Source organism: Pipra filicauda, unplaced genomic scaffold (assembly GCF_003945595.2).
Source record: "Pipra filicauda isolate LSUMZ 115617 unplaced genomic scaffold, ASM394559v2 scaffold600_size242580_pilon, whole genome shotgun sequence".
Taxonomy (NCBI): domain Eukaryota; kingdom Metazoa; phylum Chordata; class Aves; order Passeriformes; family Pipridae; genus Pipra; species Pipra filicauda.
In genome coordinates, this window is record NW_024104755.1 from 182927 (window position 1) to 204414 (window position 21488).

The 21488-nt window shown below is 46.0% G+C and overlaps 1 protein-coding gene across 2 annotated transcripts in view; it reads left to right on the plus strand.

The window, feature by feature from the left end:
• ADAMTS3 (ADAM metallopeptidase with thrombospondin type 1 motif 3) overlaps positions 1 to 21488 on the plus strand; it is a 56545-nt gene that overhangs the window by 21213 nt on the left and 13844 nt on the right. For both annotated transcript variants that reach the window (XM_039388027.1, XM_027714612.2), the window contains exons 5-7: positions 18379 to 18569; positions 20679 to 20762; positions 20871 to 21027. In XM_039388027.1, the coding sequence (XP_039243961.1) occupies positions 18379 to 18569; positions 20679 to 20762; positions 20871 to 21027 (432 nt within the window). The remainder of the gene's footprint in view (positions 1 to 18378; positions 18570 to 20678; positions 20763 to 20870; positions 21028 to 21488) is intronic.

A 21488-nucleotide genomic window follows, 5' to 3' on the forward strand; every position in this document is an offset into this window, starting at 1 on the left:
GGGAATTGTTCTCTGTGTGTGTGCACATCCAACTCAGGCTTCTTAAAGGACCCCTTCATTAATTATTGCCTTTTTATACCTCACTCTTTTCAATCATTCTGGTGTGAATAGGATCTCCTGCATATAAATGGCCCTGACTACTTGGGGGTTGTTTTGATATCAGGGAGAAGTGGATAGTTTTATAGCTTTTATGCTTATAAAATGCCTCTCCTCTCAGTCTGTGATATCAGGGAAATGTGGATAATTTTCCATATTATGACAGACTGGTGGCAGGATTGACTATTTATATGTCATGGGTAAACTGTCTGATTATTCAGAGGGTCTTATTTGACTGTATTCCTTGGAATCTGATCTCTCTTCTGCCAAGTGGGGCAGTGCAGGGAGGCAGTGGGTCTTGACCACTGATTGTTCAAATCATTTTATAAACCCCAAGTCTTTCTTGGTCCCTGTGACCTCCATCACACAGGGTGGGTCTGTTTGCTGGTTTGAAGTGCTGAGCTCAGGTTGGTTCCTCTGGACAGAGGAAGCTCTTCCTCCTCTGCGGGATGGAAGCCAAGGCCTCCCCTGGGAAATCCCAGCTATTGGAAAAACTCTGAAATGTGGTAGGATGAGACACTGGACATTTGTTTTTAAACATCTGGGATGAGCATCTGGTTAGGTCTGGTCTGGGAATCCTGTCCCAGAGCAGGACAATGTCTAGAGTTCTCCATGGGTGTAAATACACCCGCCAGTCTCCTGACAGCTTTTCCATGTCGGATTGCCCTGGGATGACACCTGTAAGCTCGACTTCCCCAGTCTTTTAAGTCTTGATCCTAAAGACACCGAACATCTGTGCTTCTCATTTGAGTTGAGTACTGCAGGTACTCCTGGTCAGTGTTCATGTTGTGAGTGTTATTCCCAAATAATGTACATTAAAGCAAAAAATAGTTACTCTTAAGGGCAAAAAGAAATGAAGATCAAAGACTCCATGTCTGAGAGTCAGAGAGCAAGCAAGCTATGCAGACAGAAAAAAATATAACAATGTGTGAGGCTGTCATGTTAAAACATTATTTAAATAAATCTTTAGGATTTTCTCACCAAAACAGCTTTTCATTTAGGAATGGAAAGACATTCTCTCAGGAAAAGCCTGATTTTGGGAGGATTTGAAAGAACAACAATGATATCATTCTGTCTGAGCAGGATGAAAAGAAGCTGCTCTTTGTTAATAAGCTGAGAAACATCACCAAGATGTGTGATCATTAACCTTATTCCTTGAAAGCATCCAAGAAACAACAGAAACAGGCCAAGGACTGTGGAATTTACAATCAGATTTGCACCCAGGAGGCCTTCTGTGCAAGTTCTACTGAGTCAGACTCAGGAGTGTGGTAAAATAAAACCCAAATTGTATTTCAGAAACATAAAAGCCTGATCCAAGTCCTCTGGAGTCGGTGGGAAGACTCAGGTTGATGTCAGTGGGATGACGAGGCGGGGTTTGGATCATATTCTGTTCCAGCTGATCACTGAGAATTCGATTTATCTTTCTTCCTGTTCATTCTTCTGTGATTTTTTCCATGCACTTTCTTTTCCTGTGGTAGAATGATGACAACCAACCTTGAGTGTGGAGGTTACACAGCGTGGTAAATGTACTCACAGCTTTCCTGTTTCATCCTCCTCTTCCCATCACAGTATTTTTTAAATGACAACCTAGTCACCCAGAGAGCACTTGAGATGAAAGTATTTTTGTAATTACCAACTAACAGTGGGAAACAAGGAACAGGAGCCTTTATCTCCCAGCTTCCTTTCAGAACTTTCATTTCCCCCAAAGAACCAAAGTGCTTGTGTGTCCAATGGGGTTGCCATGGCACTGGCTTCGAGCGTCTTTGTCCCAGGTGGGAAACATGTAGGAGGAAGAAATGATTTGGGAATTGCTCCTGGTTGCCTGGGAATGAAACCCTGGAATAGAAGGTAGAAGAATGGGAAGACTATTGCCTGCTCGGGAGACCTCCCTCGGCCCTTCCGTGGGGTTAGTGGTTCTCAGGGATGCCGTCGTGCCGGAGGGTGTCTGAACTCTTTCTCAGCAGAATTTCTCATGACCTGTGTTCTGGTGGAGGATATTTTAGATACTGCCCAGCCCACCACATGAGCCTGTGCAATCAGGAATAACGGGAAAGATGGGAATGATTTCTGTGGGGACTGAGCACACCACATTGTGTAACATCCTCTGTTCAGTCCGGGCATTTCTGTATCATTGCAGAGTCACAGAGTTGTTTGGGTTGGAAGGCACCTCAAAGTTCATCTCGTTTCCCCCCCTGCCATGGGCAGGGACACCTCCCAGGTTGCTCCAAGCCCTGTCCAACCTGGCCTTGGACACTTCCAGGGATGGGGCAGCCACAGCTTCTCTGGGCAACCTGTGCCAGGGCCTCCCCACCCTCACAGGAAAAAATTCCTTCCCAATATCTAATCAAAAGTCTCTCTCCAGCTCTCTTGTAGTCCCCCAAGAAAGGCCCTTCAAATAACTTCTATTGATGGCAGTAACCTAGATTGTCTAAAGACATCCTGCCTCTTATCCAGAGCTGCTGGAGCTTTTGCTTTTAATTTAGCCTTCTTCTATAAAATTGAAACTTAATTGGATTCTCTCAAGTTCTTGATTGAATATTGGTTTGTGGGATGGGTTTTTTAATTCTTTTTTTTCAGGTAACAGTTTGCTTAATCAAGGGAAAAGTAGTCAGCAAAACAGAACAGGAACAGCACAGCACGGTACAAAGGAGAAGGAGCGTTGGTGATGGATGTATTTAGGAAGGAAAAGCAAACCCAGACTTCATAGCTGAGGAAAAGCTTGTAATTTTTTTTTTTTTAAGAAAGAAATTTGAGCAGGAATGGATCAGAAGTGTGAAGTGAGTGATGTGCTGTGTCTGTGTCGGGGAGGTTGCTCTTACGGCTCGATGATGGCACTGGGGACATCCATCTGCTTAAGTCGTCTTCTCTTCTTGGCAATAACAAAGGAAAATGATTCTTAAATAAAACCAAGGATAAAGGCTTCATTCCAACTGCAGGCACCCAATGCCAGAGTAGTAAAACACACAGAAAAATCTGTATGAAGGGAAAATTGAAAAACTGGAGACAGGTCAGTACATGCAGCTTGAGGCCATTCCAGGGCTCGTACAGTTTTCCAGTGAAAACTCCCTGTGCCCCTAAATTGCATAGGAAGAAGAAAACTTTGAAGGAACAGTGGTGATAACGGGCAGCAGAGGTTTTTAAATACTGTGAAAGCAGCTGTTCCCACATGAAGAAGCCTGTTTGGTTTAGAGATGATGTTCTTGGAGAGGTAAAGACATGCCAAGGAGAGGGTCACCCTTTGGGTGATCCACGTGGGACTGAGTTCCCTCCCTTGGGTGAGAACTGACTCATTTCTACTGCTGAGTTTGATTAGAAAGATGCACCTGAGGTGGTTAAAAGTGCTCTGAATTTGGCCAAGGGACCAGGGTGGTGTAAAATGGGGTATGTACCAGGATGTATGTACCAGAACATCCCTGTCTGGGAACATGGGAATGGGAAGCAGAAGAGACTGCCTTATCAGGGTGAGTTTATGTGAATTAAAGGTCCGGAACTGAAGGAAATGAGTCCTCCCACGGCGTGCGGGGGCTGAGCCTTGTTTATGTGTTTTACATGCGCCTCGTACAAATTTAGGACCGAAATGACAGCACTGAGAGACTCTTCCACGGAAAGGGAAGAGCCTTGTTTAATCAGTCTGTTCTGCAGTTGGCTTTTTAATCTATGTCTCTGATGGGAAAATGAATTAAAATGTAGCAGTTTGTGTCCTAACATCAAATAGTAATTTCCGTACCCTGTGGCTCTTGCTGGACTTTCTACCCCTAATTTACTACAGTTTTGGCATTTTTCCCCACTGAGAGATACGTGGTTTTTAATGGGTATTTTTAGAAAGATTTTAGAAACAGGTAAGGATCCAAACCACAGGTAATTTACTTCAGTCATATCTTTGAAAATATCTGGATGACATGGAGGCATCCCCTGATTTATGACAGAAAAGGAAGATGGATCTGGTGTGCTTTGAATGAGCGATTTGGATGCTGTGCTCCTCCTTTTGGTGGGGTCCTGTGGAGAAGCTCCTGCCGTACCACATGTATTGCTCATTGCATCCTCCAAAACATGGTGTCAATGAGAAGTAAACTTATCTGGTTTGTCTGACGTGGGATGACCCAGAACTGGGCAGCTGGAGCTGCCAGGAATGCGGATGGGAATGACTAACGTGAGAACATCATCCTCGTAGTTCACGTTGCTCCCCATGGACCGAGTTTCTTCAGACCCATTTCTGGGTTACACAAGCACATAAATCTTTCCACAACGCAATAGTAAAACACCACGGAGTAACAGCATGACCCAGCTGTTGTTTGCTAAGAAAACGGGGAGGGGGGGGGGAGGTTGCCAGAATGCCTTGTCTAATCATTCTTTGGAGTCTTCCAATAACATGGGACAGGATCGGCGAGATAATTTGAGTTCTGGGGGTTATTAAAAGTCACACAAGTCTGAGCTTGCAGTTTGAGTTGGAAAAGAGGGAATTGAAGTCTCAGGGAAGCTGGTGACAGTGAGAGGCTGACCTGTGGGAAATCTGGGTTGGATTCCAGCAAATACCGTGTGGTTTGGGAAGAGAACCCAGTGAGGGATGAAGAGCTTTGCTGGCTCGGACCGTAGGAGTAGCCAAGGGAAGCATTTCACTGGTGCATCTTCCTTTGCAGGGCCTGTTTTTAAACATTCCCTGGAAAAGTTTGAGCACATACCTGTAGGAGGGATGCCAGTAAGGGCTTGGGTGCCTCTCTGGTATCTCCTTCGGTGTCTTAACTCTCCACCCAGACAACAAGCAGGCTGCTGCCTCCCAACAGTTAGTGACATGCCTGCAGGGAATAGGTTTGCCCTTCCACTCGGGCACTCGCATCCTCCGTGGAGGACAGGGAATGATGGGGTGTGAGAACGTGTGAAATCATTAGCGAGGGCTCTTTTTGTATGAAATGAATATATGTTGTAGTCATAATACAAAATTTGGATCACCGAGTTTGAAGAACAATTTGTTTGCCAAATAATTGCGTTCTGTAATCCTGCAGACATCAAATAATAAATCAGCACCACCTGGTTATTGTAAATTAAAATGAAAACTTCGAAATACACTGATCATCTTGTGCAAAATGCTAATAATAACAAATCTTTCAGGTGCTAAAAAAATCAAGTGCAACAGGTTTAAACACACTGTAAACTGAGCTTTTTCAGTCTCTTCTGGAAACAGTTACAGGTGATACAAGGCCATCCTAGGAAATTTGTGCTTCCTTAATGGAGAGCTCTGCTCTGCCGTTCCAGTTCTCTTCACTAGTAGTTCCAGGGAACATAAAGTCACAATTTCCAGGAGAAATAGCAGTTGTGCTTTTCTCTGCTCGACAATAAATCTGTCAGAGGTATTAAGGTGAGAGGTAGCAATAACTCTGTTAGTGGTGTAGAGAAGTGAGAGTCAGTGACTGTGGCTGGTCCCTGCCCTCCAGCAGCTCATGAAGCCTCTGGGCCTCAAGGCTTTGGGTGTGTTTCCTCCCTTCCATGGCAGAGTTAATGTAATCGTTTACCCATTTTCACTTAGGTTTTGGACTCCCTAACTGTGTCCAGCTACAAAGTAGTGCCTTCTGCTTCCTCCATTTCTGGGTGTAGATTTTCATTTGGCTTTGAGTATCTTTGATTTGATGATAAAGATTCTCTGTGGGGGTTTTTTCACTTGCTTGGAGCAGAAAGGGAGCTCAGAGCCAACTCACGGTGAAAATGAGTTCTGATCTTCCGTGTTTCTTCACAACATAGGACAAATATCTCAAACTTAACCTAGAAATCATCTCGTTGGACATGGAAAATTCAGCTGGTACATCTAGACTGAGAGCAGTTCCAAGTATATCTCTTGCTTTCATTTCATCTGTGGCAAAAACTGTTTTGGAAATCCGTGAGAAGTATCTTAGAGTGAAAGGGTAACTCGTTATGCTCTGTGGCTTATGAGGAAAATATAACTGATACCATCACAGATGATATAACTAATTTCAGCAAAAGCCCTGGATTCCTCAGGTCTGTGATAGCAACAGATAGCCAGTTCACAAGATAATTTATTTCCTAATTTTTTTAGTTTTGCCATTCTCAGTTTTAACCAACAGGCAGAGAGTATCCACAGACTATATAATTCATTTTGGTAACTGTTCTAAATAGAACCTGAACAGTCCTGAACAGTCCTTGAAACTGCACTTCCATATCCCTAGGTTCTGCTCAGGTTCTTCCACAGCCAACTCCACGTTCTTTTTATGCCTGATTACAAGTGAATTTGCAAACAGATGCATTTGGGCCTGTGCTTTGGTATTTTAATGGTATTTCTCAGTTTGCTTTCACAGGGTTGATTCTTGATTTATTTCAAGCCCTTTTTCTTAATCAGTTTGCAGAGTTTTCCCTGCCAAGAATAAGTAACAATATATTTTCATTACTTCCAGCACTTCAAAGCTTCCAAGTTTCTGGTGCCGAGAACATTTACTACTAGAAGTAAAAAGCAGTCTTCCTTTAGTTAACAGTTCTCTTTAAGAGGGAACACGGGGGAGATAAATCAATTAAAAGGATCTGGTCTTTGAGGGCTCATGCAGCACTGTGCCATGGTTTGGGGGCTCATTAGACACTGGCTTAGTAGGAGGAAGGCTGATGAAGTTCTGACCTCCTCAGATCTGCTTTGTTTGCTCTTTTGTCAAACATGCTCTTTATTTTTGCTGGCGAGACAGACTCATCATTCATATTTATTTTTTTACATCTGGAGTTTGCTGGGCTGCTTGGAAAAATAGGACAATGAAAGCCATCTGGGCATCCCATCCACTTCCATTTGGAAACATCTGCATCGTTATTAGGAGCGTCTCACCAGCACTGCAGTGAGCAGATGTGTTCTCTCTCCATCTCCTGGCTCACTTAGAATTGCTGATAGTGAAGGAAATTTGATAGGCATTAAACCCCAAATGCCTGTTTCTTGATCAGGCCCTTTAATACCACTGATTCAGGATGTTTGTTCCTGTGTAAAGAAGAAACTTGTGGCATTTGTGGGAGGAAGTGATGGAGACAAGCCAGCAGTGTCTCTCCTGCAGGTCATTCCTTGCCTGTGTCTGTGGGATTTAAAGCTGAGCACTTGTATCCTTGAACCTTTGCCACGCAGGTTGACTCACAGCTGTTCCTCAGATGTAACGCTCCGTGGAAACCCAGCATCCTCTGCCTCCAGCTGCCCTGGCTCCCTTTTTAAAGCCTTTAAGAAATTAGGCTTTACGTTTCTTTAATGAGAGAGAAGTCTCTGTGTTGAACTTAGCATCCCTTTCCTGAGGCTCACGGGTGATGACACCGTGTGCAGGTGTCCCAGCTGCCAATATCTCCAGAGAACTCCATGGTTTGCATTCCATGTGCAGGTTTACAGGGAGAGTAGTGAGGCACTTGCACAGGTAAAAGACAGGGCTCTGGCTCTGAGGCCGGGGAGACTGAGGCAGCAGCTGACTTTCCAAAGCAGGGAAAGGCAGTTTTCATCTGTGCTGCTGGACAAGTGAGTTCCCTCGGGTGATTTCCCTTGGAAGAGCAGACTTGGACAAGAGCATCTGTAAAACCTTCAGGTACCTGGGACATAATAAGCTGCTTTTAGCACCTTCTGTGAAGGTTTATTGGGGATGATGATAGTATCTACAGCTTGAGTGGGATATTCAAAGACACTGGAGGCTATTACCCTGAATACAGTGGGTAAGCTGATGCCCAAGGTTTGGAAAAGGCTGCTCCACAGTGGCAGAGCTTCAATCCAAATTAAAGCTCCCACATCCCAAGCAGGTGCTCCATGTCACTAAGGACTTGGATGTTCCTTGTTTTTCAGGATTTTCAGTACAACAATGCAGTGATCTCTGTGCTCTGGGTGGGTTATTGAAGCTGTTTGTTGTCCCAGCCCAAGACCCCCTTGGTGCAGATCCGCCCGGGGTTTTGGGGACCCCTTCCCCTGTGGATGTGGGGTCTGAGGAGAATGGCCTCGTGCATATTTGTGCCCTTATCTTGGACACTCTCGTGGTCCACGGACTGTTGGGAAATATCTCGGGTTTGGGACGTTTGTTGCTCTTGGAATGCTGACTTACAGTGCATTCATGGAAAAAAAAGCAGGAACCCAAGTTCAACAGCATTCAGTGACAGTTTATAGTTGGAGCCTTTCCTTTATATTTATGCCAGTGGAATTTTGAAAAACGGCTGAAATTCCATGTGGCAAGAAAGAGGGGCTTATTATCCGTGACTAATGCTTGGATGCACTTTTTAAAATTGGGATTATTTGCTGTCCTGCCACTTCAGCTCTTCTCTTGTATTGGTTGGTTCTGTTGTTTCCTAATTTGGGACAGCTTTCCTCCCACCTTTGATTGTCACTCTCACATCACTTTGGGGATCCAGCTACTGCAACCACACTATCAAACTGGGATCCAGGGTTGGGATAAGCTTGCCTTTGTGTTAGTTAGGGATTGGATCCAAGCTGAAGGCTGCATTTTTGGATGACAGTTCCACAAACCATACTCTTCATTTATTTTGGTGCCTTGGGCTGTCTCACTGCTGTTTCTACAGTATTCCTGCACTCCTGCAACACAAACAATATTTGACTAAGCAGTTCTTCTTTGTAAGTCTAAGTCATTAAATTTATTGATTAGCTTGAGAGGCCCCTTTATGTGTCTAAAACTAAACCCTCAGGTTGTTTTCCCTCCTTTTGAGGAGGAGGACTATCTCTTTTTGTCGTATTTCTAGTCAGACCCATTGTATATGCTATGGAAAATTCTTCCTAAATCTTCTCCCCTCTCAGGTTCATCTCTTTTTTTATTATTATGGGGTTTTTTTCACCATCTCTGTTAGCTTTCCACCAGACCGAAGGGCTCGTTAAAGCAACACTGTGCAGGAAATGGAGAGAGGCGCAAGAATGGGACCCTGCTTGCCAAAGAGGGAAAGTTGGCAGCTCTCCTCTCACAGAGAAATTCCTTGGATTCGAGGAGCAGCTTCATAGAGAGAGTGTGCTACTGAAGGGGCACGAAGTGCTTTGTGAAGTGTCATTCCACAATTAAATGGCATTTTGGATATTCACGCGTTGTGGTGAGGTTCTAGCAATAATGTTCAGATGTATTCAAATTAATTTTAACATAAGAGGTGGACATTTATGGTTTTATCTGAATGGCCTTGAGTGTCAGGAGGGGAGAAGGTCGGTTCTGGGCAGAAAGAAGTACTAATTCCCTGTGGAAGACGCCTCCAGCAGACCTCACCTCCCATGGCAGGCAGCAGGGATGAACCTTGCCGACAAAACTCCCTCTCCTTAGTCACAGCTTTTTCAGGTCAGAACAGGAGAATTTATGGTTATGACTCTGTGCTATTTTGGATGGGATCGAGATGGGGAAAAGGAGAGGGGAATGATCAAAATATCCTGTGTGGAAACAGTGTGAGTTATATTCATAACACATCTGTGCGAGGTGCAGGCAAGGCTGGCGCGCTCGTAGGAATTTGGGGAGGTGGAAAGGAAAAAAAAGTGCCTCGTTGTGTAAGAGTCTATATGAAAAAAAAGGGAAATACTGAGGGGGATGGATCCATAATGAAATAATTCTGTGCCATTTTCTGGGGGCCTGTGTTTGGGCCTTGCAGGAAACTCTTCCCCTCCCTGAACAGCGACAGGAAAGCACAGGTGAGACTCTAATGTTTGCAAACCAGTTCTGTGGTGTGACAGTCAAAATTAACCCTCCTAAGCTGCCTGTTTGCTCTGTTTTTCCCTGAAAATCAGTATGTCTGTAATGTTGGGCTGTGTGGTTTTTCTAAGGGTATCACACTCAGGGTGTACTCTATGTAATTATAGCCAGAGGTGTGGGCAGGAGAGCTCTGCTCCATAAGGAATTGGGAGGTTTGAGAGCTGGCTTTCAGTTCAGGATTGCTCCCGCCCTGTCAGCCCTTCCAGCTTTAAAATCCTCTCTTCCAGAAGATGTGTGACTAGGAGAGAGCAGAGGCTTTGACCGGCTTTCTGTGATTTCACAAAATCTGCCTGTGTGGCATTGAATATTATTTTGCAACAAAGAACCAGAATTTGTCAACCCAGCACAGCTATGTGGAATAGATTTATAATCCCCCACTCCATCTTCAGCATTCCGGCCAATTCTTACCTATGAGTTAAAAAATTAAGCTTTTCAGCTTGTGATGGGGTTGATGGGCAAAGGAAGTTCTGCAAAACTTCAGTTTCATATACCTTAATACCTAAATATTGTAATGTACCATATCTGTCTAAATGTCGTGCACGTACCTCATAGGACCGTGGAATCCTGGGCTGGTTGGGGTGGGAGGGGACCTCCCAGGCATGCAGACAGGGCTCTGCTGCTGCCTGGCAGTGGTGGAGGAGCCCTCCATGGACGTGGCCGGTGTCGCTGCAGGTGCACGGGCTCATCGGAAGGCCGGGCTCCAAAAACCAGCTGTTGGGCTTTGTCCTGTCAGAAGGTTGGAATCCACTTAGTGCCAACTGAGCAATTAAGGACAATTATGCTTTCAGCTCCATTAAGGAGTCCCAGGGCAGTGAGACCTGGGAAGGAAGTGAGCCGTTGTCGCACACCCGCGCTCTGTGACTCATTTGAAGTTCTCTTTGTCTCGGTAATATGGACTGCAGAAATATTTTCCCACATTTTTTTTTCCAGTTTTACACACTCAGTTATTCCTTTTATGTGAGTGAATACTGTGAATTCCAATCTCCTGTCTCCTTTAAATGCTGATCTCAGCATAAACCATCGGACAGCTGTGTCTGCCTGTGGTGTTCCCATCCTTGGCTTCCACCTGCTCTGGTGGCCGTGCAAGGGAATCACACCGAGGGTGTGATTTTGCCTTTTATACCTGTGAAGATGTTCACCGAGTTTAGAATGGAGCCAGGCCCAGGTATTCTTTCTGTTTTACCTCTTCTTTGAACGTGTGAGACCTGGAAAGAAATTGCTTCAGTCCCACTAAATTCAGAAATCTTCTTTGATTTCTTTATGTTCAAAACTTCTGGCTTTGGCACTTGGACAGAGTTTCATCTCTTCCCTTCTCCACTTCTCATTTGGCCTTTCAGAGTTCATGTGTTCAGTGGTTGGACTTGATGGTGTTTTCCAGCCTTAATGATTCTCTGTTTTGTAACAGGTCGAATGTCCACTCCAGCCAGTGTCCTCTAGATTGATTATCCAGATTCTGGAGCTCCATCATGAAGACAGGTCAGGGGAGGACTGCCAGGGCAGCGGGCAGGACGCAGGTGCCAGTGTTAACTGGTGCTTATGTTGTGATGGTAGTGGTCTGCCCTGTCTCTCGGAGACTCTCGAGAACTCGGAGCAAGTCCACGAGAAGCGTGTTCATGTCTCTCTGCTTTTACAGGAAAAGCATTCAAAGCACCTTCTTTTGGTCTTCCACTGTTGCCACCAAAGTGTCCTTCAGCAGTTTTGCAGTAGCAGGTTGCCATGCCCCACCTTGTCACCACTGACGTTCTTCCCTTGGATTTTTACAATGCGTTTTCAGTGTGGGTCATTAATGGAAAAGCTGAGCTGCCCTGGCTGCTCCTGGTTTTGCTCTCCAGCTGGACAGCACTTCTGGCTCAGGCCAGGTGGGTCATGCAGAGCCCTTCAGCTGAAGCTCTTCAGCTTCTCCATAGGCAGGAGAATGCAAATCTGTCCTGGAAAAGAGCAAAGACTGTTCCCTGAGCTGTTGTGAGAGATTTCCCCTTGCATGGATCACGGTGGGAGAGTTTTCTCCCTGAGTGGATCAGACTGGCAAGCCTCCACCACGGGGATTTTGTGTCATTTGTGGGGCTGCTCCAGAGCACAGATTTTCGGACATTTAGGTGAACTATTAACCTGCACATTGGTGGCTTGTACAAGTCCTTCCTCAGCAACTGCCAGGCTCCATAGTTCATCCCCAGGAGCTGGGCAGGGCTGTGTCTGTACTGCTGTGTGAGCAAGGCACAGCTCCCCGCTCGGAGTAATCCCCGTGGAAGGAAGCGGGGCTCTGTCCCGAGGTCCCGCTGTTGTGTCTGGACAGTGTAGCTGGCTTTGCCGACTTGCAGAGGCTTAAGGCAGATAAGGTGATGACTGGAGGGTAATTGCTGTTGACACAGAGCACTGGGCTGCTCTGTGACAAGCAGGGCTGTGGCTGGGCCTGCACTGGCCAGGCCGTGTCCTCTCACACCATTCCCGTGGCAGTAACAGGTCCCAGGTCTGTAGGAACACAGTCCTTATACAGCTTTTAAAAATAAGCAGCTGTATGTAAACACAGGCCTCCCTTTATCCCAGAGAAATGAGCAACCCAAGGAGTTGTTAGTGCACTCACTGTGGAAACTGCCCCAATTTGCCCCATTCTTTGCCACTGAAAATTCCTTTACTGGCTTGCCCGGAGAAGCTGTGGCTGCCCCATCCCTGGAAGTGTCCAAGGCCAGGTTGGACAGGGCTTGGAGCAACCTGGTTAAGTGGAAGGTGTCCCTGCCCATGGCAGGGGGGTGGAACTAGATGGTCTTTAAGCTCCCTTCAAACCCCAACCCTTCCATGGCTCTCTCCATGCTTTCAGCCAGCTGGCAGAAGCTGGCTCAGATGCCAAGGACTAAGGAATCCAGACTGGGATTGAAATAATTTTAAGGCCTTGCTATAACTACTTAGTTAATGAGCACTGAGGGGCAGCATCTCTGCCAAAGCAACTTCCTCAAGCACTGAAAGCTCCTAGTAGTGGTCAGCTGCTGAAAACACCTGTTTGAAGAGTTTAGACCCTGGAACTCCTCTGAAGCCTGTTGGAATCTCAGGGAAGCTGTCCAAAAATGCTGAGAGCTCAGGCTATCCAGCATTTCTTCTTCCAGTAAGTTCTAAATTAGCAAATAAATTATGAATGCAGCCTGTGCTTTCAGAATGTGGTGGGCTTTAGGGGTACCCCCTTTTTGGATTGCTCTGTCCTTTTATAATGCATTATTCCACTTAGGAATCTGAGGATGCTTTAAGTGTGTGCCTTTGTGAAGTAAAAGTGATTTTTGGGTTGATGTAATGATACATGAAGGCATGAGTGCTTTTCAGGTTGTTAATGCAGAGCTCTCTGATGTTCCTGGGAGATCGTCTGACTTATAAAGGCATGGACTCAATGCTCTTAGGAGCTGGAAACTTTGGATGTACAGGGCTGGCCACTCCAAGTTGTAGGAAATAAGCCCTCCCATACCCAAACTGGATTTGGTTCCAGCAGCCCAGATACTCAGGTGTGCACCTCAGCAGTGGGCCAGGCTGCACATGGTTGCTGACTTACTCTTTCTCCTCTGCAAACTGAATTCCAGAGCCTCTACAGATGCTTTTTTTCTTACTTCTGGACTTTGATACAGCTGATGATTTTGCAAAATGGGACTTTTTCCGTGTTATTTTTCACCTTTTTTTTGCAGTGGTGTTTAAAAGGCTCCACTGATATTGAATTGCAGAACTTGGTGTGGCATGAAGTGACAAAGGAATGGGTTTGCTTGGTTTATGTGTGTCTAATCTGTGACCCACAGACTTCTGTGTGTCCTCTTTTTGTATGTAACCACCAGCAGAAGGTGTCCCTCAGGTCTCCTAAAAAGCCAGGCCCAAATGCTTGAGTCTTCTTCATATATCCCAATAAATTATGGCCTTTATCCAACAGGATTTTCTCCTGGGATTAAAGTAGATAAAGTCTCTGAACTATATGTGTAAGTTGCTCTACTGGAGAAAGAGGGACAGCTTGTAGTAAAGACTTGGAATTGTCAAGAGACTGTTTTTATTACATTTTAGGAGATGCAAAGTCCTTCAGAATTCAGAGTCAAAGCAAGATTCCAGCCTTACCCACGATCCATGTAACCAGGGGGTTCCCCTTTCTGTGGGGAAAAGGGAAATTCCATAATTAAGTATTTTGAATAATGGCATGTAAGAATATATTTTTAACCTGTTCTAAAAAAACTCTAGAAACCAAAACTAACCACCAAGTCATCTGTACCTCCAAAACAAAATTATGATGGAATTCTTGCTATATATAGAGAGAGAGAAATAAAGAAATGTGAGAGGGGAGGATTTTTTGCTACTAGGAAAGCAGAAATGGTAGGAGATGTGGTTTATAGTTGTAGGGTAACTGTCTCTTGGCTAAGTTGGCTGTTAGGGCTAAAACCCAGCTAAAAATAAGGTGCAGAGCAGATGAGCCAGGGCAAGGCCGGGCAAGTCCCGAGGCCGTGTTAAGCCAGCGCGGAGCTGTGATCTGGTATTAGTGGTGTCCAGGCGAGGTGGTGCCGTGTCCGTGGGCTGTGCAGGGAGCAGGCTCTGGGCTGTCACTCAGGGGCTTCTCCTCTTTGGTTGTTCAGTGTCTTCCCTCAGCTTTTCATCATTAGAGAGCAATAGCACTTATTCCAAACAGGCTCGGTTTGATCCTGAGCCTTATTCCTCATCTTTTGCTTGCATGTTAGAACCTCACAGCGACATTTCCACCAGCACCATCACTACTACATTTCCACAGGTCTAAAAGCACTTTCACCAGGAATCAGGTAAGTGCAGAGCTGTTGCAAACTGTCCAGGTAGTGTGTCAAGCGTGTTCTGCAGCACTGAGAACTCTGGAACAGGCTGAACTTCCTCCTTTCTATTTGTATTCCCAGTTTCTAGTCATGGGATGGAAAAAGAACAGTTAATAGCTGACCTAAATTCAGGCATATTTAATTATAGTTTCCTTAAGTTCTGGCTATGTTCTGTGTGTGTTTGCTGCCAGGTATGGATAACCTGCAGTCCTAGAAAGCCTCATGCCAGGTAGGGAAGCGATGACAAGAAAATTATGGGGTAAAATTCCAGCCATTTCCATTGGAAAAATTTATCCCGAGTTGGCTCTACTCAAATACATAGAGGATGATGCCTTTCTACGTGGCTCCCTGAGTGTGCCCTGGCATCGAGCCCTCGTGTAAGTGAGTGCTCAGAGCTGGTTTCGCTGACGGCGCGTGGAAGGGAAGAGCCTTCCCGTGATGTCAGAGCAAGGAACACAGTGCAGGAAATCTTCCATCCTTCCCAGAATCATTCTGCAGCTGGAATTGCTCAGGTACCAGAGAAGCACATATTTCATGGAAGCAGTCAGCACTTCAAAATGTTTTGTTTTCTCTTTTAAGTCTAAGAACAAAGTGAGATGGGGTCTGTGTTTGTGGCCCATGGAGGCTGTGCATTTCACAGCTAATCCTGCAGAGCCCCAAGATTCAGACCTTCCTCTAATCCCTGTTTGTTTGTAAATCTGCCAGTCACTGTCTCTCCCGAGGGTGGAAGAGAACATAAGCAGAGGTAATTCTCCGAGCTTAATGATTCTCAGGAAGGTGAGAGATACCCGGGCTTTTTATGAAGTCACAAGAACTTTTTTCTCTCTTTTCTTCATTCCTCAGTGTGGTGAAGTTGCTGGTGTCTGAACCGGGTTGCTGGCATTTTTATTTCTATTAGGAAATGCTTTAGTGTCTGTCCTCCTCTGACACCAAGACACCTTTACGAGGGGTGACACCACCACCAGACCCTGTCTGCCACATCCTGAGACCCTCACAGGTGCAGCAGCACTTCCATGCCCACGTGGTGGACAGCATCCAGCTGATGGGGACTTGGCAATAATGGATGAATGGTTGGACTTCATGATCTGAAGGGCCTTCTTTAACCTCAAGGATTCTGTGGTTCTGTGACAAGAGATTTGTTCTGGGTTGGGTTTTTTTGGTTTGGTTTTTGCTAATGCTCAGGTAATTGTTCCATGTGCCTTGAGGGGAATGTTAAATCCGATGTTCTCCTCTGTGTCGCTGCACCGTGTTTCTGCAGCAGCAGAGCTGGCTTGCTTTGTGTTATCAAAATTTCAGAGATAATATTTATTTATTGTGAAATATCCCAGAGAGATGCCCTGCAGGGGCTTCTGGAAGTGCTTCACGGATACAGCCTTGAACATACAGTGAAACACGGAGTAAAACCGTGTATTTTTATGGCCAACTGGCACGGCTGGGGTCACTGCAGAGACAAACTCTTTCCTCAGCCCCCAAAAACAAACAAGCAGAAGTTTTGGCAACAGTTAAGCAAACAAACTCTCCTCCAGAGACACTGACAGTATTAAGGCCCTGAATCCAGCGTTGAGACTGCAGGTCCCAATGTTGGTGCTCCACATGGGAAGGGGCTCGGGGCAGGGTCCTCGGCACAGGACACATTCTTCTCGTGCCACAAAACTGTGGTGGTAGCATTAGAAACTCATTTGATGCTTCTGGAGTAAAAGGCAATTTCAGGCAATTTGTAAGAAAAGATAAGGGAGAATGCGTAACTTGCCAGAATTTTGTTTCTTAAGGACCTTATAAATCAAAGCCCATGAGTTGCAGCCCATCCCAGAAGCTAATGAGGACATGCTGTCATCGTATCTTAGCCCTGACGACCTGGGTGGTTTCTGCTGCTGCTGGCTCATAATGAGGCAGTACCAGCAGCACTACACAAATGTTGCATGTACACAATTCTTCTGGAGATCAGTGAGAATTCTGTTGGAACTGCTTGGAATTTGCATTTGAACTAAATGATTCTTCTTTTCTTCCCTGGTTTTTCAAAAGGCACACTTGAAAATAAGCCTCAGGAGGCAGTGACAGGATGGACTGGCCTAGTTTCCTTACTTTGAGAACTGCAGAATGGAATTTTTTAGTAGCTGCAGAACACATCTGTCCTTAGGGACTCTTTATACATTAACACACTCTTTGGCAAGGGACTTAAAATTGATCTCAGTTGGTTCCAAACTGATTTCTCATTAGTTTAATTCTGAGTTAGTGAAGGTGTGGATCTTCCCTAGACACTTTTCCTATCTCTATATTCAGGAAAAGGCTAAATTAGGCAATTGAGCAAGTAAGCACATAGGAGGACCATATATACAGAGATAGATTTAAGGGGCGGCGTGTGTGTGTGTATATATATATATATATATATAAGGAATAGTGCTGCTATCACTGTCATTTGTAGCATAGAATTCAGCCCATGTGTTTTACAATATAAGATGGTGAGAGTCTCCCATGTGAGCAATGCTGAGGGTTCTCTTCAGGTACAGAGAGGTTTGGCTGATGACAGCGTCGATGGAATTAGAATTGGGCAGATCATGGCTTTCTTTAATAGCACAGAAAGAGCTGTAGTTCCATTCTTCCACAGTTACACTCCAGGAAAGATGTGCTGTAACCCAGAATAACCATTTCCCCTGGCACGAGAGCACAGGCTGACCTGTTCCTGCTGATACCATCGGGATGTAAGTGATGCAGGTGACCAGCAAAATAAAAAAGGAAGACATAACGAGCCAGCTAATTCCAGAATGAGATTAGCACGGATTAGTCTGTCTAGCCCAAATCCCCAAACAGCCAGACTGGTTCTGTGTGTTTCTTCACTGTTGCCTCATGTGTTGTCTTTCTCCCAAGTAACAAATGTTTGGACAAGAGGAAACAGCCACAAGTTGTGCCAGGGGAGGTTTAGATTGGACATGAGGGAAAATGCCTTCGGAGAAAGGGGTGTCCAGCCCTGGCACAGCTGCCCAGGGCAGTGGTGGTGTCACCATCCCTGGGGGGATTTAAAAGCCACGGGGATGTGGCATTTGGGGGCATGGGTTAGTGGTGGCCTTGACAGTGCTGTAGGAGTGGTTGGACTCGATGGACTTAGATCTCTTGTGTTCTGTTAAGTGCTTGGCCATGGATGCACGCTGCAGCCTTTGAAACAGAGCTACTGGCAGTACATGTAACCTGGGATCGATCCTCATTGTTTGACCCTGAAGGCACTGAAGTGCTGGGTTATGGAAAACAGACAAGAGAACGGATCAACCCCTTGTGTTAGCCGGTATTTTTTGGACAGGGCACGGCAGTTAGGGAAAGGGCCCACTGCTTCACTTCTCAGCTGGGTTTCACTTGGATGCTGTGCTTGGCAGCTTCACCAGCTGCAGCAACTTTTGGAAGTGGAGCTAGTCTGTGATTTTCCCACTGGTGTGCTGTCCCAGGGTGGGCATTCTTGAGAGCACTGAAAACAGGGGAAGGGACACTTTGTGGACTTGCAGCCTTGGCATTCATGAATTCCAGCGTGGAGGAGAAGGGCTGCAAGTTGTGCCGTTGCTGGGGGAAGTGCCCCGTTACACCACGAGTGGAAGGCAGGACTGTTCCTCTCCATCTGCTGGATGCTGGTTGCTCGGATGATTTAGTAGAACAGGGAGATCCCTGTGCATTTATGGGAAGAGTGGGGACATGGGGATGCTCCCATCTGGGACACAGGAACAGCCACAGGGGCACAGGCTGCTCCAAGCCCCGTCCAACCTGGCCTTGAACACTTGCAGGGATGGGACAGGAACTCGGACTCGACTGATGCCTGACTGTCATTGCAGGGTCCCTCCTGGGGGTACTGAGTTCCCTGCACGGCCACGTGGAGCAGCAGCTGAACGAGACCCTGCGGCGCCGCCGGCACGCGGGAGACGACGACCACAACATCGAGGTGCTGCTGGGGGTGGACGACTCCGTCGTCAGATTCCACGGCAAAGAACACGTCCAAAACTACCTCCTCACCCTCATGAACATCGTGAGTATCTGCTGCAGCTTGTTTGGGAATGGGAGCTGCTCTTGGGAGCTTTTGTAGGAGCACCTGGCTTGGGAATAATAGCAATGGGATCATTTGGGCTGCTACTGAATATGGATTTCTCTTTTCAGGATGTTCCTCTCTTTCATCTTTTTCACAGTAGTTTTCTAGGGCATGACACGTTCGAGGGTAATTCCAAGAATTTGGAAATAGTTGAAAAACAGTAAGGAAAAAATGTAAACTTGATCCATTTCTAGTAATTCCGAGCTCCTCCTGCAACGCAGTTCTAGAGAAAACCTGGCCAAAAAATAAACATGTAGAGAAAAAAAGTGTTCTAAACCCCCCGTGGCTCTCTTGACAGAGCAAACCTCCCAGTAGTACAAGTAGAAGATCTGTCTTAGAAACTGTGGGATCGTAAGGTTTTTCAGGAAAGAAAAACAGCCTCCTAAGGACAGAGACGAGGAATAGGCTTCTCATTGATAATGATTTGATGGACATGGGAATATTCTTGTATGTTTTACACTCACCTTTTCATTCCTGGAATTTTTTTTAAATAATCGCTTAGGCTTGCAAATAATCTAAATTTGAGAATTTAGAATTTGAGAGGAAAAAATTATCCCTATATGAATTTAACCCAACTAATGTGTTTTCCAGAATAACTCAGGAAATAATTTCTTTTTCCCCACGTACCCCGTGGTACATCAACAATAAAGCTCCATTACACATTATTGCAGAATACTGTCTTCTTAGTTTTAAAACCTTTATAACTCTGTGAGCAGCAGGGCTGATCCATGTCCCAAACCACTTCCATGTTTTTTACATGCCTGAGGCTCCATCTGCTGGGAGCAGCTGTGGGGCCAGAGCCAGGGTGAGCTGACACCCAGCTGCCCAAAGCCATCCAGAGGATGGGATAAAAGGGGGTTATGGGGAAATCTTGAAGACTTGAAACCTTAGGTCAATTCCAGGGTCCTTTTTGTCTCCAGGGAAGTCACTCCTGTCTCTGGGAAACTCCCTGCTGTCTCTTGGCACAGGGGAAGTTGTGAACGTTTTTCCTGGCCCAGCCCTTTGTGGGAGTGATGCTTCTGCATGAAGGGAAGGAAATAGGAGAGGAATAACTGACCTTTGGGATAATTGCTTCACAGGACAGGCAGCCTGAGCTCTGTGCTCATTCCCTGTCCCACTGTCCTGCTGCCACTGCTCTCAGCCCCAGGGATTGCATGTTTAAACCGTGGGCTCAAATCCTCGTGTCCACAGTCTGGAAACCTCCCAGTGACCTTTTTCCCTGAGGGGGAGAGGGAAGTTCTGTTTAGCCAGACTGAAAAATAGAAACCCTTCTAACTCCTGCTCAAACCCACCAGCCTCTGAACAGGGGTGTTTGTTTCTCACCAGTTGCCCACAGCATAATATTTATTTTGTTTTTAGGGGGATGAGGAGCTTCATTGAGGACCTGCAGATGTTTCACACTCTGGTGCCAGGATATTTCTCACCTTCCCAGACACAGGGAAGGGCCTCAAAGAAGGACAATTTTTGGTTTATCTGCATAATTCTGTTTTTCTAACTTCCCTTCCACAAGGCCTCTTTCTAGTACAGAAGTGACCACAGAATTCTAATTGATCTTGAAAAAGTAGGGCAGCAGCATTAATTGCTTTCTAAAAAACTACACTTCAAAACAAGAAGCACTGGAAGCGTTCCAGGCTGGGTTGGATGGGGCTTGGAGCAACCTGGTCTAGTGGAAGGTGTCCCTGCCCGTGGCAGGGAGGTGGAACAGGATGAGCTTTAAGGTCTCTTCCAACCCAGAGCAGTCTGGGATTCTGTGATTTGCAGCGTTTGAACTTCAAGTCTTTTCCCCGGTACCCTTTTCTTTGGGCCCTGATCCGTGAAACTTAGAAGGGAACCTTGACATGTGCTTCCCAAAGTTCCATATGAGGGGTATGTGGTGATGGGAAGTGAGTCTACATTCCTCAGTGTGTGGAAGTGATCCGAGACTTGAATCCTCCTCTGAGAGGACTGTAGTGGAACAAGCACTTGAAATAACTACTCTGTGGCCTTGGAAGTTCCTTTGGTGTCATCAGTGGGTTGTTTTCTTTTTAATTTTCCCTCTTTTCCCCTCAGGTGAATGAGATTTACCACGACGAGTCCCTGGGCGTTCACATCAACGTCGTGCTGGTCCGAATGATCATGTTGGGGTACGCAAAGGTCAGTGAGCCGGCTCTCCACCTTCAGCTCCTGGGCAGAAAATCCACCCTCTGTGTGGATTCCCTGCCTGTGGGTGGAGCTGCTGGCTCTAAGGTGTTGCTCCTTCAGTCCATCAGCCTGATCGAAAGGGGGAACCCCTCGCGCAGCCTGGAGAACGTGTGCCGCTGGGCCTATCAGCAGCAGAAGGCGGACCCCGGCCACGCCGAGCACCACGACCATGCCATCTTCTTAACCAGGCAAGATTTTGGGCCCGCTGGTATGCAAGGTAATGCAGCTGACCTGGAGCAGAGCTCTCTGGGCTCGGTGTTTCTTGGCTGGCGTCTGCCAGAAAAGAGGAAAAATTGGGAATTGCATTGTTAGCACTTCCTGCTCTTTGTTCCACAGACTTTTTCAAAAGCAAGGAGACCTTGCCACGAGTCCTTGCCCTTTATGTCCAACTGTAGGTTTAATTTTTTTACTTGAGAGTTGTAAATCACCACCTCTTTACTCTCTCCAAGCTCCTGTGTTTGCAGGGATCACTGGGAACATTCGATGTACTTGGTGTTCCACTTCCCTTTATATTATTGCATCCTTCACTGCAGATTTCTGTTTATAGACATCCCAGCCACTTTGACACCTGCATCCATCTTTGGGACTCAGGGAACTAATGCTAATGGGCAGGATTCCCCAGGTGTGGGTTGTATCAGGGCAGGCACTGGTCAGGCTGCCCTGGACTCAGAGCAATTT